Raw genomic sequence first — 19443 nt, 5'->3', positions numbered from 1 at the left:
GTATGTGTACATAACTACATGCATGTATATGAATGTGTATTGTGTGTGCGTGTGTTTATGTAAGTTTGTGCCTGCCTATGTGTGCGTATGAGTTAGGGTAGCTGTTAGATACACATGCAGGGTCCGTCATTAACATTTTTTCACATGAGCGCCTGCGCTCTAGTTTCAGAATTTTGATGAGCGCAAACTGAAAACTAAGAGGGCACACTAAAAACATAGAGCAATAAGTCTCAAACATAAATTCATTTTGATTTTGCACGGCCGCGAAATCGATCGTGTGCTCCACTTTTCTACTCTTCAAGTCTGAAGAGCGCTCTTTTGCATAGCCTCCCCTGATTCACTAGGCCTACTTCCGGTTGAACTAACAAAACGTAAACAGACGGCTTTCAAACTTCGGTAAATGCAAAACGATCGCGCTTTTGACACTTGTTTGTGATGGACAATGGAATAACAATTTAGATACAGTAGTGTATGCTTATGTCTTTTCAAAATCAAGAGCGCAAGCGCTCTGAGTCAAGGAATTTTCCAGAGCGCAATTTGTTTTTTCAGAGCGTTCCGCTCAGCGCTCCCGTTAGTGACGAACCCTGACATGTATGTTAAAATGTATGTATGCAGCGTGTGTGTGTGTGTGTGTGTGTGTGTGTGTAGTCACATTTTGGTGTGTGTATGTAACATAGATATGATGTATTATGTTAAGAAAAGCGTTTTTGTAAAGCACCCAGAGCAGATTTCTGGATGCAGTTTTATTTGTTTTTCCTATTGAACTGGATTTTTCTACAGAATTTTGCCATGAACAATCCTTTTGTTGCCGTGGGTTCTTTTACGTGAGCTAAGTGCATGCTGGACATGGGACCTCGGTTTATCGTCTCATCCGAATGCCTAGCATCCAGTGGGCCCGTATGCACGTCGATCCGGATAGAGGGCTATCCGCGAATAGCGCCTATTCGGGTGGATAGGCCGCAGATTTTGGTATGTACGTCAGAACGCATAAGCTATCCGACTGGGCTAAACGCGGATAAAGTTATCGGTGCCTCGGGGGTCAGATAGCGAGCCTAAACGCGGATAAATATGGCGGCATTGATGTTTTTCCAAGCGAGATAGCGACGGCAATTGCGAAGAAACCGCATCTTTCGTGACAGAAAGAACCCGTTTGACCTGTACGATGACCATGACCTGTTCCGAAAGTTCAGGTTTAGGCGGCAACATATTTGGGAGCTGACAAACGAGGTGCCTTCACCTTCTCGGCTATCTTTTTCCATGTATCTGTCTTCTGAGGGTTGGTTACACTCGGATTCAAACTGCTGAATAACAGCGCACGTTCCACCTGCATCTCTTCCAGAAATACTAGAATTTCATCAGCACTGAAATTTGGCTTCCTTGTGCGCTTTGAATTCTCCATGGCAAGTAATACAAACAATAAAAACTGGGACTGACGAAAACCGACGAAGCACGTACCAGCGGTAGTTCCACGAGGGAGGGTGTGTCTAAACCGAAAGCAATGCCTGCTGCACCGCAGTTTTCCAAAGAATCTATAAATAGCGCGCCGTGTCCTGCCCCGTAAACGCGGAGAGCTATTCAATCGCGAATAGGGCGACGTACATACCAAAACCGGAGAGGGGCTAATCGCGTTTAAGCTCCGAATAGCTAACCGCGTTTAAGCCCTAAACGCGAATAAGCTAATCGGGTTTGACGTGCATACGGGCCCAGACCACCACTGGAGTGTGGTATTTGGTACTGAAGGAGATGAAAGCGGATTATATTTCAAATATGTTTCTCCAACCTCGAGGCTCGTAAGTACGCCATTATTCAGTTTCGATCCTTGGGTCTAACTCAGATCACAATCTTGTCGATGTGACCTCGACAGGTGGTTGCAATGTGGTAGTGTGACTAGATCTGAATCAGTGTTTTAGCCTAGCTGTGGCGACAATTTTGTTGAGTCAATGTGAAATAGTTTCAGATCTGTAGCTGTGGTTGTCAGCACTTCTATTTAGTCAATGTGATATTGTAGCCGTTGTTATCAGCACTGGAGTATTTTTTCCTTTTTGGACAAAAGTTCCAGGGTCACTTTCTGTCAATGAAAGACGAAGTACGATTCTGTTCTAGTGGGGATGCTTGGACAGGGCTTGACAGTGTCTGGGTCATGTTGTGTGTAGCGTGAGGTGTGGCTCATGTGGATGAAGAATGTAATTTGTGATCCGACTAGATCACTTGTCTTTACACCACAGAGTCTGGTGAGGAAGAGTTAGATCAAATAACTTTTAACTATTTTGGTCGTGAGCGAGAGAGTGAAAATGAATAATTTGCCCATAGTTGATATAATCTGTAATGCTGAAATATTTGGTAAACAAAAGATGATTAAAATATTAAAATACAGTTTTGTGTGTTAAATAATTTTACCGGGAAAAAATATCTGGCATTGATTGATAGGTATAAAATGGTTCCACACAATTACAGGTTATGTAAGGGGGATTCGAGGGGGCAAAGGGTCTGCTTGTTGTTCACAAATTATTTGAAATTTTGAATGGGCAGATAACTTCTAACAATTAGTTTAAGTTGAAAACAATTTAGTTGACAGTAGCCCTGTTAAAGGATGTTACTCGGAAAGTAAAAGGGGATGCGTTCCTATATGCTGGGGGGAGGCTGAATACTGACTCGTGGAGTGTCAGGGAGCTACGTGACGACAACAGTACCAGCCAGGATGTAGAAGGGCTGGCTTCTCTGGATGTTGGGGCGTCGTCCCTCCCGGGAACAAGCTGAGAGACAATGACTAGTTCCTCCTCTAACACGGAAAGTCCTGTATGGCGCTAATGAGCCAAGCCTTGTGTTTGAAATCGTTGTTGTATTTTTGGATCTCAATTTCGCGAGGTGGGGTCAAAGAAAAGAAGAAATTTTATCGTAATCCCAGTTGTGGTCTCCTATTGCAAGAATGTTGTTACTTGTAGTCACACATCAACTTGATTGCAGTCTAATTTTGCAAGACACCAGTTAGTCAGACAAAACTCCGAGACAGTTAGCCTAACCATAGGTGGGCGGCTGAAACACATTCTTACCGAGTTCTGGGCAACTCCAAATTGAAATTTCCAATTTTCTATTGCTGTCGTTTCCTACTTCTTGCTCACCTCTTCCTTTTTCAGGTGTAAGTCATTATCTATGTTGATCGAGATTTGAATTCTCTCTCTCTCTCTCTCTCTCTCTCTCTGTCTCTATATATATATATATATATATATATATTTGTTTGTTTGTTTTTTGTTTTGTTTTTTGTTTTTTTGCAGAATATTTCACAATAAAAGAACATCATTGTGTGCCTCATTGTAAGCAGATAATCAAAAGAGAGGAGTGTTTGTTTGCTGATTGCTTCTATCTAGTACAATTATGGATAAGGACCAAGAAAAGCAAAAGAAAAAGCAGGATTACACAGAAGACCAAAAGAAGAAAAAGTAAAAGAAAAAAGTTAATAAACTGTGGTGAACCAAATGAGCTAAACAATCATTGTTTATACAGACCACCTCTGTTGACACCAAAACAGGAGAGGAGAGTACAAACCTGCCCCTTCCCACAGTCCATCATGTGTGTCTTGCATGTAGGATGTACACAGAAATCTTCATCATCTCCACCAATACAGTCCTCTCGAAAATCACACACCACACTGTATGGCACAAATTTCTCACAGGTTCCACAATAAAAATACTCATGTGTCTGTCCCAGGGGCATATTGCAGGTCCCTCTGTACCATTCATCTGCATTCTCCAATGTGTTGCACAGACTTTTTGAGTCACAGGCCAACAGCTCGTGCGTCATGTGCTGTAAGGGACACGTCACGAGAGGGACACGTGACATGCTTGTTCCACTGGGTGCACGAATGATAACAGGTTTGGGGGCAAGGTGGTGGTCTGATGACAAAGGACGTTCACAAAGAATGCTAACCCCTCCCTTAGAATCACAGTCTTCAAACTGGAGACTTTGAGAAGAGTGTGTCCAGAACAACTTTGCACATTTCGTTTGATCAAGGATAGTGTATGGAGGCAAAAAGAAAACAATGGAACCACTATTCCAGTGCAGTGTATTCGTGTACCTTTGTCAACAAACGTATGGAAATTTGATTTGGAAAGCCAAAGACATATAATAAGAGTAAAATGTAGTAGAATAGGTCTTTATTACCAAGTGTACACACACACATACACACGTTGGAACATAAGCTGCTTATTACGCATTAACTGTGGGCAGGGCAGATGACCAGATCTCTTGGTATATGGCTGCTGGTTACACAATTTTCTTCAAGCATACTGGGTTTGCTCGAGAGACAGGGCATTGACTGCTTTGGGGAAAAGGCTATTCACAAAGCAAATGGTTTCGCTCCTTATACTTCTGTACAAATGACCCCGTGGGGAGCATCTCGAAAATCCCAAAAGCTGGATGTAATTCGTTATGGCCGATTGATTGATTTTCTGAGTAGCTGCTTAATGGTATATATCGTCTAGAGATGGAAAGTCAGCTCCGGTAATCTTGGTGGCAGTTTTTACGATGCTGATTTCTGCATTAGAAGTGTTTCCGTAGCAAACAGAAATAGCGAAGGTTAAAACACGTTTAGTTAGAGCTCTGTAAAAGTAAAATGTTATTTCTTTTTTTAAAGTCCGAACATTTGAGGCACCAAACAAAGTACAGATACTGTGATACTTTCTTAATGAATTCCCCAGTATCTTTCTCCCATTTCAAATCATTAGAAATGAGCTGTTCGAGAAATTTAATCTCAAGAATGATCTCTACTTGCTTGCCTTTAATGACAAGTGATAAGGGGTGGGGCTTGGTCTTCCTGAGATCTAAAATGTATTCTTTTGTTTTTGATACATTGAGTTTTAGGTTGTTTTGATAACACTGTCTTACAAGTTCTCGTAATTGTTTCTTGTATTTTGATTCGTCGCTGTACGTAATCAGCCCTTTCTAGAGTAGTATCGTTGGCAGAATTGACCATGGTGTTACATTCATCATGACTTGCACAATCATGTGTAAAAAATGAGTACAACAGTGGAGATAGAACACATCCTTGTAGGGCACCTATGTTTAGAATACAGATGGAAGAGGTGAGGTCAATAACTGTAACTGGTGGTCTGCATCTTAGAAAATCTAGGATCCCTGCACAAATTGATTCGACCAGTGAGAGGTCTTTAAATCTGAAATATAGTTTTGATTATACTTATTGTGTTGAATGCAGAGTTGTGTTCAATGAAAAGGATTCTTGAGTACTCAGTTGCTCTGATCACGCCATCTGATATGCTCTGGTACTTTTTCCCTATTTTTCGATTCGTTACTGTCCGTGATCAGCCCTTCTAGAGTATTATCATGGACAAACCTTACCCTGGTGTTACATTCATTATGAGTTGCACAGTCAGTGAGTACAACAGTGGAGACAGAACACATCCTTGTGGGGCACCTATGTTGATAATACAGGGGAGAAGATGAAGTCAATAACTTTAAGAACTCGCGGTCTGCATCACTCAAAGGTAAGGAATACTCTGTTACACAAAGGAAAAAAAAAAGAACTGGAGACCAAAACCCCTTACTACTTCTGACTATGAGGCATTGAGAAAAGTTTTAGCAGAGAGGCTCAACAAAGTAATACATAAGTAAATGAGGATCAGGCAGGGATATCGCCACTGTTATAAGATAGCTGATACAATTAATTATCTAAAAATCAACAAAGCTGGATACCTAGTTGCAGTTGACTTTTCTAAAGCTGACGACTCTATCTCTAAAAAGTTTATGCAACATATATTTGATGTATTTGGTTTCAACACTGATTTTCAGAGATGGATTTATGTTTTAGATGATGAGATTTCAAGCTGTATTAACCATGGTGGTGGGATATCTGAACCATTCAATCTTTCCCGTGGAATTAGTCATGGCTGCCCTTTTACACTCCTAGGTTTTGTTTCAGCCTTAGAATTATTGGCCATTGAGACAGAAAACGTGTAATAGAGGGTAGTCAACACCCAACTTGTGCAGAGAGAGAAGCAGTTTATTAGAAAATATAACAAATGGCTGACGACACAACTTTATTCCTAAATGGCAAAGAGGATATTTAATCATTGGACATTATTTTTTGGATGATTTGATTCCTTTTCGGGACTAAAATTAAAGAGACAGAAAACAAAAGCCTTGAAAACAGGTAAAATAAATAAAGAATATGATAATCCTATAAGTGTGGAAAATAGAATGAAAATTCTAGGGATATCTTTTGAATTAGATAACATAGCAAAGAAAAACTGAAGAAAACTGGCTTTTCAGAATAGAAAATACACAATATTTAATAGAGATTAAAGAGATTGGAGTAAAAGAGATCTTAGCATACAAGGTAATGTTATTGTAATAAAAAATTCTTATTAGTCAATTTCTTTACGCCATGCGATCGATTGGTCTACCACCGACAGACTTATGTAAAATTAATATGTATCTATATAAATTTATTTGGCAAAAAAGTATAGCAATAGAAAGGCATTTGAACAGGTAAAAAGAAACGTAATGGAGTCCGGATATGGAGAAAGAGGCTTGATATGACGAACACGATTAACTTAAAAGAATATTTGAATTTACCGTGAACAGGACAATTATTTGAAACCACAGGACACACATTTGGAGTATTGTACAAAAATGGCATATTGGAAAACTTGTAACATACGACAATATTTTTCAGATGAATTGTAAAACTGGCGCATCCAGCAGAGGGGCCATCACATTCATGGAGTGATCCTGCACACACACACCCACGCACACACACACACACACGCGCTCCACTCCCCCCCCCCCCCCGCACCCCCCCTCCAAAAAAAAAAAGAAACAAAAATAAAAGAAAAAAAAGAAAAAAGATGCGGTCTGCATCTTAGAAAATCTAGGATGCATGCAGAAATTGATTCAGGCAGTGAGAGGTCTTTTGATATGAATATATTTTGGTGGTACTAATGTGTTGAATGCAGAACTGTAGTCAATGAAAAGGATCCCAGCACAGCTGTTAGGATTTTCGAGATGTTTGAAGACGTGGTAGAGGCCTATTAGCATCTTCAACTGATCTGTTGGCTCTAAACGCGAACTGAAAGCGGTAAAAAGATGGGAGAACACAGAATTTTATGAAATGGAAGATCAAGTATTCAAATATTTCCATCATGGCTGGTGTTAAAGCCACAGGACGATAATCGTGAAGAAAACCATGCTGTGCTTTCTTCGGAACAGGGATGATGGTTGATTTCTCAAAGCAGTGTGGCACCAAACATGACTGAAGGGACATGTTAAAGATGTCAGAAAAGACACCAGATAGTTGGACTGCACACTTCCTCCAAAGGCCTGGTGAGATGTTGTCAAAGCCAGCAGATTTTCTCATTTTCAGACAAGTGAAGCGGCGTCCTGACCTCATTCTCTTGAAGTATGACATTGGGAGTGGTGGTGGTGTTGTTTGCCCCACGTCAGAAGTGGGCAGTGGTTTACCAAACCCGGGGTAAAATTATACTAGCATTTTGAACATTCTCTGCCTGTCTGCCTATCTCTTTGTTTGTCTGTCTGTCTCCCTCTTTCTCTAGCTCCCAGTTTGTCTGTATGTATGTATGTCTGTCTGTCTTTAAAACTTTTTTTTAAATTTTATTATCATCTATCTTTAAAAAAGTAACAAAGTTCTTCTTCAACGTATCAGAGTACCAGTCAATATGCAGGTTATTAAAGGTCAAACATTTATCAATAACACTAAAAACAATCATCCAATGAAAACAAATATATTAAAGCTACGAAGAAAATTTGCTGATGGTATCACATTGTATTCAGGGATGTCTTCATTGTGTTGCTCTCAGTTGTTGTCAGACCAATCCATGACCTCCCAGGACCAATATCTTTCAAGATCGTCACAACGTCTGTAAATTCCTGCTCAGTCTTTAGACTGACAAGATAGGCACTACGTTCTTGGCACTGTTTGTCAGCGTCTATCCAGTTATGCTGTTCAAGTGATAACTCATAACTGTAACATTTCCTTCCGATTTCTACCTGTAAGGAAAAGACAGAACTGCGACTGAAAATGTTAGCGACATGTGTCCATTTCCTCTTTTTGTTATCAACATTTCTTTCGTAACATGTTGTCATTTCAGAAAATACACATTCACACACAATCAAATGCACGTGGGCATGTAACCATGTACACAAGCATGCACACATACAGCGTGCTTATACCTACTGACCTGGATAAATAGTTGTCCAATCTATGTAAAAAAAGGCAAATTAGCATCACATCCATGTGTTCAACGGGAGCCCATTAGATTACTAAAAATCCAAATTAATGGAAACCAAAAGAACTTCGATGAATTATGGCAAAAGGCGATCAGTAAAAAGGATAAGGATAATTAGATGAGTTTAAATGCATAACTCATTCCCAAATGGGAGTAAAAACTAATATATTGTAAATGAAACTGTCCATTCAATCATTGTCACTATATAATCAAAGAATGTAAAAACTGCATTGTGCACTGTGTTGGCAATGGATAGGCTCAGAAGAAATACTTTTAGCGCACATTCAAATCCCTACTTTCCTCTGTGGTATCCTAGCTGAGGACTTGAATGTGCTGCTAAAGGACCTTTATCAATGAGCTGCATGAAATCCTCTGCCTTTGCTGGACAGAAAGTGAGGTGCTACAAGACATGAGGGACACTAACGTCGTCACATTGTACACAAACAAGGGTGACAAAAGGGGCTGCAACAACTGTCACAACGTCTCCCTCCTCAGTGTTGTCAAGAACTGCTTTGCTCAATTCGCATGAAGAAGCTCCTTGTACCTTTAGAGAGACAGTTCATCCAGAATCAGTGTGGTTTCCGAGCCAAAACATCCGCCATTGACATGGTCTTCTGCTTCTGACAGCAGCAGGAACATACAGAAACCAAAGGCAGCCACTGTTCATAGACTTCAAAGATCCCTTGAAGGCATTGGTCTGTGGAAGATTTATGAAGGAATTCAATGTTTTGCACGAGTGACATCCATTAAACAAGAGAGGAAAGGCCTTCAAGACTCACTTGTGATAATTAAAAAAAAATCTAATCGTTAAAATGTGTTCTGTATTTGTTATTATAAAGCTTCGGGTTAAAAAAAAGAAAGAAAAAAAAAGTCCTAACGGCAGATTCGAGCCCCGCGTGTTCGGGGGAGAAGAAACTGTCTTACCCATTACACTATCGTGGCTCCTTAACTGACGTTCAAAAATATAACATTTAAACATGTTTCTTTAAAGGGCGATAAATCGATTACAGTATTCGCAGTGAGAACGCTGTTTAAATCATTATTCTGGTGTATCTTGGGCATTAAAAAAATCTTTAAGGGCAATTAAAAATTCTTTTTAAGTCCGCGGTAAAGGAAACGTGACTATCGACGCAATCACACTGCAACATTTAGCCGATTTCTCTGGATCTAGATAGATGTACAAGTTTAGTTACACCCGGTTGACATGGTCGATTCAATTTCTCTTTTATGTTCATTCTAGTTTTATAGTTTTAAAGTTGATATGAAAATTGAGTATTTTGTTAAACTAATAACATGTAGAGCCAAGTACAAGTACTTCTAAACGTCGTATGAAGTGAAAAGGACTTCATTTTGAGAAAAGTCAAGACTGGAAATTTTTACGTTTCATCAATTCAAGGGTATTAACTCTCATGGTTTATTATTTTTAACTGTGAATTCCGACTGATTCTGTGGATATTTTTATGGCAGTTTGGGGCATAATCCAGTAAGTGATGAGGCGTTCACAAATCTTCTCTGAATAAATATTTAACGGTCTCCTTCTCCAACTTTCCATCACATGTTATCGTGTATTGTCGATTGAATATAGGATTGAACGGGCAGGTCAACAACTTGAAACAAAATGGCGTCGTTCGCGTTCGCGAAGACTATGAGCACGCGCTTTGAATATGCATAAATATGTGTACGCAATTGATTTTTGCCCATGACCTTCAGGGCTCAGCCAGTAGATCTATAAAGTCCACTCGTAGTATTGATTTTAGTATTTTCTGAAAAAGACCACTTGGGCAAATGAACATAGTGAAAGCCCTGTACACTGAGAGTAAAACACACAAGCTTTTTATGTATTGAGTATAATTTCAAAATGTAATGTTTAAGATGAGAAAGATCAGTTTAAAGCAAATTAAACCCCTAGCATTAATTACAGATTAATTTCCCTTTTTTTACTATCTGCACCAAAGACATGCAAATGTCATCAGAGACTTCTTGTTTACTAATGACATGCACTCTACGTCAGCACAAAGCAGAAGATGCAGTGTGAAATGGACTGCTTATCACAAGCCTGCGACAACTTCCGTCTCATCATCAACACCCAAAACACCAAAGTGATGTACCAGCCTGCCCCTTAAAGAATCATACCAGGAGAACCTCAAGACAGTTGACAACTTCACCTTCCTGGCAGCACGCTCTCTCGCGCACTGAACATAGACGCCGATGTGAACAACAGGATTGCCAAATCAAGCGCCACCTTTGGGAGACTGGGAACAGAGAGTATTCAGCACTACCACCAAGCTGGTCTACTGTGCAGTTGTCCTTACCCTCCTTTATGCCAGCGAGACCTACACTGTCTACAGCAAGCATGCCAAACAGCTCAATTGCTTCCACCTGAGCTCTCTCTGCAGACTCCTCCACATCAGGTGGCAGGACAAAGTCCCCGACACGGATGTCCTGGAACGAGCTGGCCACTGCAACCACTACACCCTCCTGCCGAAAGCCTTAGTCAGGTGGGCAGGACACGTGGTCAAAATGCCAGACAGTCGACTGCCTAAGTTGCTGCTGTACGAAGAACTGTCAGGGCAAGTGTTCAGTTGGAGGGCGGAAGAAACGCTATAAAGATTGCCTCAAAGCGTCCTTCAAAGACCTGGGCGTCGGCATTAACATGTGGGAGACATTTGCTCTGGACCGTCCAGCTTGGCGCAGCACGATCACCACAGGAGCCCTTGCAGCTGATGCCAGGCGCATCACTGAGGCGCAACAAAAACGTACTGTTCGCAAGACCCAAGCAGCATCCACTGCCACGACAGCACCCACTCAATTGTGTCCCACATGTGGGCGAGCCTTCAGGGCCCGGATTGGCCTCATTGGTCACCTCTGGACCCACAGCCACCAATCTTCCATCTGATATTTGAAACCATGGTCATCTTTGAATCCGAAGGACGGACATCATAGTCGGAGACGACTATCATACATACATATATACATACAGACACTCTTTCCAACACAATGTGTCTTGTAGTTGTGCACATGAAGAACCTTACTGTGACTTACATTACCCAGTCCACAATTTTCGGTGGTGTAGGGACAACGGGCCTCGTCTTCAGACTCTGCACACTGAGGAATCAGGTCACAGGGAAAGTGGTCAATCAGGTCAGGCCAAACAGACACTGAACAGTTCCACCTCGTCTTCCTTCCGTGGGACTGTGGCGGTGAGCTCGGAACTTGCTGGGGTTTCATGTTTTCTATGTGGAATGAGAAGCGAAGTCTAAATCCAGTCTGAATCCAATTAAAATCATTCCCAGAAAAGAAGAAGGATAAGTGGGTTTCACTGTTTGCTGTTTTAGCAAAATCATCAGGAAATAAAAACAAAGGGAAGCTGTGCAGCTTAGGTTCTTTTAAAAACTGTTGCCTCAAGCCACAGTGACCAATGTAGGTGTATATACTGATCACGTCCCAGCTGACAGGACTGACGAAGATAACGTGATCCGTGGGCCGGGTCAGTGTGACACAGCTCCTCATGAATTCGGAAGGTGCTGTGTATCTGTCCCATCCTGGTGTCTGTAAATAACCTGTGCAATACATATTCTCATATATTCTGCAGATTTGTGTAATACAACCAATGCTTTAATAATATCATTACAAAATCTAACAATATGAGCATGTGATCACCTGACAATCATATGACATGAAGTGATTCCCCATTTCACAGTCTGGAAAACTTGGCAAAGAATTACCAGTCTACCAAACCACGCAATAACATTTTTGACTCACTTGTCTAAACAATGTGAGCCTATGTAATAACTGGGCGTTGGCCAGATATACACTATATATACTATGTATACTACAATTAGCTTGCTGTAGGATTGATGATTATAAATCCATCACAATAGAAGATGCAGTTGTTATTTGTATATAAAAACCCAATTACAGTAATGCAGTTTACTCACCAGCAGCTGAAGACAGGTGAATTAGTTCCAGTTCTACTTCATGTCTTGCAGACTGATTAGCAGCGGAGAAACGCAGATTTAATCTTCTACACCATCTATTAATAAATACATCCGAAAAGTCAAAGATGTATGACACTTCGACCATGACTGTGTCAGTCATACTGTAAAAGAAAGGACGAGTTGTGTGATAACTGCATGGTACGTTAAGTGTATTATTTCTAATGGTGCTGTAATAGTCTGATAGTTTCAATCTTATCCCACCACAGCAGTCAACAACTTCAAAACGCAAGATCTTGTGCGATGGTACGTGAAGCTTGAAGTCACATTTCCAGTCGATGTACCCGATATTAGCTTTTAAGTGTACAAGATCTATTATCCCCCCTAAACCTTGAACAAAAGTAGAAACATTTATATGACATTCATCAGAGACAGAAAATTCTATGGTCGCTTTCTGTGTTTCACTGGTATTTTCTCTCTCTGTGATGTGCCGCTGTATTTGAGAACTCAACTCAGGCGTGTCTGTGGTAACAGGTTGCACTGTTCGCCATACATGTTCGGCATCTGTGGTATTCTGCAGACTCCATGAAGAAAGGTTTAATCGTGGTCTGTTGTTGGTACTGCTGAAAACGTCTGTCGTGTTCGTGTTGGCAGTTATTATTACATGTAGAATATTATAGAGCACACAGAGCACCAGGCTGTTATCCATGAACATTGTGCACACAGGTTTCAGCGGTCTATGAGGACTGGATTGATCGCTGTTCTCAGGCAATGTTCACCATATCATGTCTACGACGCAGACGGCTGCTGTCTTGATCTGTCGTCAGCATTTCACATAATGAGTTGTTTACTCGTTACTTGCGTTAGTTACTTTGTGCCATCTATACCATACCCCCCTCCCCCACACACACATGCACACGCATGCGCGCGCGCACACACACACACAAACATAAACACGCAGCGCACATGAATAAATAGTCAAAAACACAATCCTTCGGTCCCCATTGGGGTTTGGGAGATCATTAAAAACAAATGTACGCCATACATAATCAAGATAAAACATTGTCAGCTGCCATCTGATAGACACATTCACTACCATCGTCTGATAATGCCGGAGAGAACACTTTAGAACTTCAGCATTTTCAGCTTTCCAGTAGGATGAAACTGTCGTGATGCTGATTATCAGGAGCTTCAAATTCTTTATCATAAATTAAAAAATTCCATGTATTGGCTGTGTGCAGAAAACTGTTTTTAAAATGGAAAACGTCCTCTTCGTCTGCCTTTGTTTGAGTACATAAATCTACAAGTCCGGCAGCATGTGGTGTTATCCGTGGTTTATCGTTACTTATCCACAGCCTCTTCTAAGTTGGCCACTCTTCACAAAACAACAACTAGTTTCATTTGCTAACATCAGTAGCTGTCTCTAAACAAGAAATGATTAATCTGTTTGATGCATTTCGTTGGCATTTTCTGTTGGGAGATCTCAATGTGCAGTGATCAAACTTGCCCCGTAAGCTTTTTTGTCAGAATCAAACCCGTGTATCCTGAATGGCAATAATGCAAGTGAGCTTTTCTCAATTACTGGTTAGTGTCATGTTTGGGTTCGTCAGCGTACATTCCCTTACTGGTCCAGGTTTTTGAGTGGAAGGTACCCGAAAACACATTGTAGCAATCAGTTTTCAGTGGTTCTCACATTTACGGCTATGCGAAGTGACTATAGTGCTGAACAATTTAATTTTAAAAGGATTCTAAAAGGACTTGTCAGCCCACATTTTCTCGCAAACCCACGCTCTCTCGCAAATCCTCGCAATCCCACGCTTCTTCGCACGTTGAGAGAAAGCGTGGGTTGGGAGAAAGGGTTTTCGTTCCCCTGCCATGTTTTATCTCAATTGCGAGAAAGTGTGGGAAGTTCCCCTTGTTTCTGTTATACGATTTCACTGATTATTTGCTCCTTTGTTTACAAACAAAACACCACCATTTTTAGTTCATGTTATCTGGTTGGTTGGTTGGCTTTTCTTCTTTGACTCTGTTTAAAATTTCATTTGTTTTGAATGTTCTCTCTGAAATCGTGAAGACAATTTCCCATGCGAATGGATACCAGGACAAACAGGTGAATATATGAACACGCGTGAATACGTCTGTTCACAACGCACTTTCAGTTGGAAGTAATTGGTTGCAACAACCTCTTGCACTCTCTCTCTCAGCGATTTCACACACCGTGCAGACAGGCGGACGAACGAAGGTCGCGCTATACCCTTCACTTGACTGCGCTTTGCGCGTGCCTTTCGCTGTTCGCATGCTGTAACACGACTGCCTGGCGGAACGTGCGGGTAACTTTACAGTGTAAAGTGATGATTTGAAACACTGCACCAGTCAGTCTTGGAAAGGCATATATTCTTTAGTGCTATCATGCGACTGAAGGCTAGTGAATTAACTTTTCTTTCAACACCAAACACACTGGCAACATATGTCCATGAACAGCGTGCTTTGGAGTGAAAGAAAGAGAAACAGTATGACATTTGGCCGGGTCTTGCACATTCATGTTGAAACTTGCCTTCTTAACTAATGGCAACGACTACAAACCAGTTCTGTTAGCCCCAGAACCAACATCATGCATTTTCTACATGCATACACAACACGATTTGACAAATTTAAATGTATGACCTTCATATGGAGACAGACCAGTGCAGTGAAAGTCTGTTGTTGTTGGTTCAATGGATTAATGCACAACGAATACGACAGTGCGTTGAAACGCATTAGTAAAGAATATGGGGAACGTTTGAAAGAAGGCAAATGGTGAAAATGAATATCCTTGTCTGATTCTGCAGTTCACATTACAGGCTTTGATACCCACCCCCTTGATAATTAGAATATTATCAGTAGTCAACTAACACACCCATTTCCTGAAATCAGGACTGAAGCCAAAATCTTCAAAGACGTAAAAAATAATTTTGAAATTGAATCTAATGCTTTTGTATTTGTTAACGACTAGCAGAGATATCCTGCTTTATTAGTGTTGTTCGGATAATCAATTGTGTCATCGATTGATCTTATCTCTGTGGCAATCTTTCTACCTTTAAAACCAGCTGGTCTTCGTATATTGATATATGAACGCCTGGTCCAAGTCTAAGATCCAAAGCTTTAGCCAGTAATTGCAGTCATCCAATCATTTTACCTTTTTCTAAATGGTTTCCTTGTGAAGTAAAGTGATCACACCATATCTTTGAGGATGTGATAACTCACCAGTTAAAACAGCATTTGTAAACGATTGCATATTAGCCATAGCGATTTTCTTCCAAAAGAACATCTATGTGAAGGTTTTCATTTTCTCGTCTAAAAGGTTGTTCATCTTTTTACAAAATCAGAATATGAAAATATAACTATTGTTAAATCCGCAGTGCCTTGGACATCTAACAAACTTACTGTAGTGAAACTCAGTAATAACTGCTTTGTGACCAGAGCTAGAAACTGTGTTTTGTTCACAGGAGACACGGAAAATCAACATTTCCTCCGAAACAAAAGTACATGCGACGAGCAGTGAAAGGTCTGATTTTGTTTCTCTTTATGATGGTGAACTTTTCTCGAGTTATCAGTTAGTTTTATGCTGCGTTTTATTTATTCAGTTCTTTAACTTCTGGCGTCCGATGGTCGGAAATGATACCAGTGTCGTTATTTATCACATAGCTGAAATCACTCACTAAGATAACGTTTTAATCACAAAATATAGACAATGACTATGACAACTTTTTTTTAGACTTGTAAATTGCCCTTCCTGTTATTCAGAGCGTGAATAAATTGTAATCAGATTGAACAGAAACTGCTCAAACCCTGTCAATGGGTAATTCTATGTTCACGTTGCCACTAAAATGTTTTGATAACACTTCCCCTCGACTTATGTTTGTACCTTCGATGTAAAATATCTTACCAACCTATTGCCTTTCCCACATCAGTGTGTTATTTTCTGTTATGTGTGTTTCTTCTAAAATATTATACTTTAATTATTTGGGTTGCTCTCTATGATAGATCCTAGTGGTAAAATGGTCACCTTCAAAGTCTTTTCCAGAGAAAGATAGAGACTGTAATGAACACAAATCTTCTCCCTGTCAAGAATCTGTTCAGTTTATTGTCTGTCTCTAGTTCTTTTCGCCTTGATGGACGGGCGCAGATTGCATCCTAATTTTACAAGTGAGTGTTCTGTTTCTCTATCAGCATCTGAAATGGGAACGTTGTCGATCCAAACTTAGGTTGTAAGTTTTTTTCGAGCCATTCTTAAGAATGGTTGGAATTGTGGGCGCCAGCGGAATCACAAGCCACCTCTTTCCCATACCTTGAATCAGCAGTTAATTCCTTGCCTACAGTCGCCGGGTAAACAATCCACAGGCCATGTATTTGCTAAGCGCCGACCACTGTGCCCTGTCCGGCCGTCCTCTCACCTGTCAGACACATCTCTAGGACCAAGGGACAGTTGTCGACCGCTTCTGGAATGTCTTTCGCTCTGAAAAGACGGGTTTGACTCTGGTTAACATATTTAAAATAAATCAGTTGAGTACAGGAAGAAAGCGACAGTCAAAAGATTCGTGACTGAAACAGCTATTGCTCAATTTACTTGTTCAGCGTGTGAACGAACGACTAAGTCAAGAAAAACAACTCAGCTGGCGTAAACTTGATACATGCGAAGAGCGTGTAAAAATCGTAACCACTAACCTCGAGAGACACTCACGGAATTCTCAGTCACATTACTGATGTCACAATCTGTTAGCTTGAATAACCCACACCCATGATTCCCACCTTGTTTAACCAAGATTTCATCAGACAGAATTGCAGAGACATGACCAGTTCATTTCCCTTCCCTTTCTCACTGGTTTCAGAAGATTCTGAACAAATCCTGGAACGTTTGTAACAGTTCTGTCTGGTGTGAACTTGTTTTCCAAACGTTTGTCATCTTTGTCAAAACTAATTCCAACATTTCTATATCCAGGGTTTACTCCGCACTCTCTCAAATTTGTGTTTTTTGTCCTGCACTGTGACCATGTCATGTTGAGTTGGGTCTCAAAGCAGAACCTTGTTTGCTGGAAACTGATGCCTGTCCACATCCGGCAGCTTTCAATATTTTTTGCCTGGACTCTGTGTCTTTGTTTTGATTTCTGATCTGTGTTGTAACACCGAGTCATCTGTACTACTGCCAGAGATGTCCATCTTCAGCTGTTGCAGAATCTTTTATCTTTTTTTTTTTTTTTTTTTTTTTTTTTGCAAGGCGGAGCCAGCAAACGGAAATGTTTTACGTGGTTGTTGGACTTGTTTGCAAACAAGGACTGGGCCCCTAGTTTTGCATTTTAACGTGGTTTTTTTTTTCTACTGAAATATTTCCCTTTGTGTGTGTGTGTGTGTGTGTGTGTGTGTGTATGTGTGGATGTGTGTCTGCATGTTTTACATTTATTTGCTTTTCATCATTGTTGTCTTTTTTGTGCGCATAGAGTTGACTTCATCAAGATTTTGCGCCTTATAAATATTATTATTATTATTAGTGGTATTTTATGTATTTTTTTTAAAAATTATTTTTTAAACTTTATTTATGTATTTATTTTATTCTATTTTAATTATTATCTTTTTTCTCAAAGCCTGACCAAGCGCGCTGGGTTACGCTGCTGGTCAGGCATCTGCTTGGCAGATGTGGTGTAGCGTATATGGATTTGACCGAACGCAGTGACGCCTCCTTGAGCTACTGATGCTGATGCTGATACTGGCCAGCTTAGTGCGAAAACTGTTTTCAATTTCTTGTGAGTGCTGCCTCTCTGTGTTCTAGTGGTCTAAGCTCATTCCGTAGTGTTTGAATGGAGGTCTTCCACACGTTTTGCAGTTAGCGTTTGTCACATCTGAAGGTGACTTTTTTTGTCAGTGCTTTGCTTTTCAGTGGCGGTGTTCTGTTTGTTTGTAATCAGTGGTGTTTTGGTTATTTGTGGAGATGTTTTTGTATCGATAGTTTTGAACTTCTTGACAGGTGTTGAAGTAGATGGTCCTGCCACACTGCTGTCAAAGTCCTTGTAACAGTTTGTGGTCTTCGTCATTGACTCTTTTCCGGGGGCTGATTTTTTTTTTTTTTTTTTTTTTTTTTGGGGGGGGGGGGGGTGGGGGGGGGGAGGGCGGCGACCACTGCTCTTTTGTTTATCAAAATGATGACACACAGAACACTGACCGACTGAGAGCGTTCCATCGAAGTTGGACCACAAGTTCTGTTTGTATATATGTCAGTCTGTGCAGAAATGTTCGTTGTTGTGGAATCAGAAACAGTACACTTGGCTCAATTCAGTGTATTCAGACTCGTATAATACTTGCTGCACAAACCAGCTGGGTTTTGTCCTTTGATGTCAATACCGTGATGCACAGAAAAGTTCCAAAGCATAATTCTCACACATACTTTTATTATATATTTTCTTTTTCTCGTTCCTTTTTTTTTTTTTTTTTTTTTTGTACACGTTCCCCACATATTCGACCCAAAGAATTCACTCTTTCACTGTGAAGCGAATGTGTGTTCAAGACGGTTCTGTCGTGATACTTTATAGTCTCTCTTTTTATGTTGCGCATGATAATTTTATGTTGGTGTTTACAACGAGCCTGTAATTGCACAACTTAATTTCCATGTGGATTAATAAAGTGTTTTTGATTTGATTTTTTAAATTTTATTTGAAAAACAACAAACAAACAAAACTGCAGCTCGCGACGCGTCTGGAGTTCGGTCACGGGTGAGGTCAAGTTTAGAGGTCAGTGGCAACGCTCACTTAATAGCAGGCGGAAAGAAGTGATGGGACAGCCATGTGAAATGAAGGATTATTCTGAATAAATGTGACAGAAGAGGCTGCATCACAAACATCAGAACTTATTTTGGTCCTATTTTCATGCTCCCAATGCGAGAGTATACCATTGTGAAACACGTCTTTCTGTCACATTCATGTAGAAACTTTATTTAATTTTAGTGTCATTCCGACCATTCGTTGGAAAGGTTATGGTCGGGTCGGTATATATTTCCGTTTGAGTTATACGCATTGCTGTAATTCCGATGCTGAGTTTGAGATTTGTGCATTACAATCCGTTTCATGTGAAAGGCAATAGATAAGCGTCAGTTTCAGCGTCATAACCGTCGACGTCTTCGCTAACGCCAACATCGTTGTCAGTACTGTCGTTGTAGTCGCTCCTCTCTTTTTCTCCATTCGTTTTCTTTCTCTCATTTTTCTCTATGATTTGTGTTTTGAAGA

General features: G+C 40.5%; 1 protein-coding gene across 1 annotated transcript in view; it reads right to left on the bottom strand.

Moving 5' to 3' along the window:
- Positions 1 to 16585: 16585 nt before the first annotated feature.
- The window catches only part of LOC143283464 (uncharacterized), a 31323-nt gene continuing 28465 nt past the window's right edge, over positions 16586 to 19443 (bottom strand). Inside the window, exon 7 of the mRNA XM_076589704.1 lies at positions 16586 to 16688. Coding sequence (XP_076445819.1) covers positions 16586 to 16688 — 103 coding nt within the window. The remainder of the gene's footprint in view (positions 16689 to 19443) is intronic.

This window comes from Babylonia areolata, chromosome 6, assembly GCF_041734735.1.
Source record: "Babylonia areolata isolate BAREFJ2019XMU chromosome 6, ASM4173473v1, whole genome shotgun sequence".
Lineage (NCBI taxonomy): Eukaryota > Metazoa > Mollusca > Gastropoda > Neogastropoda > Buccinidae > Babylonia > Babylonia areolata.
This window is presented reverse-complemented; position numbering and strand designations above follow the sequence as displayed.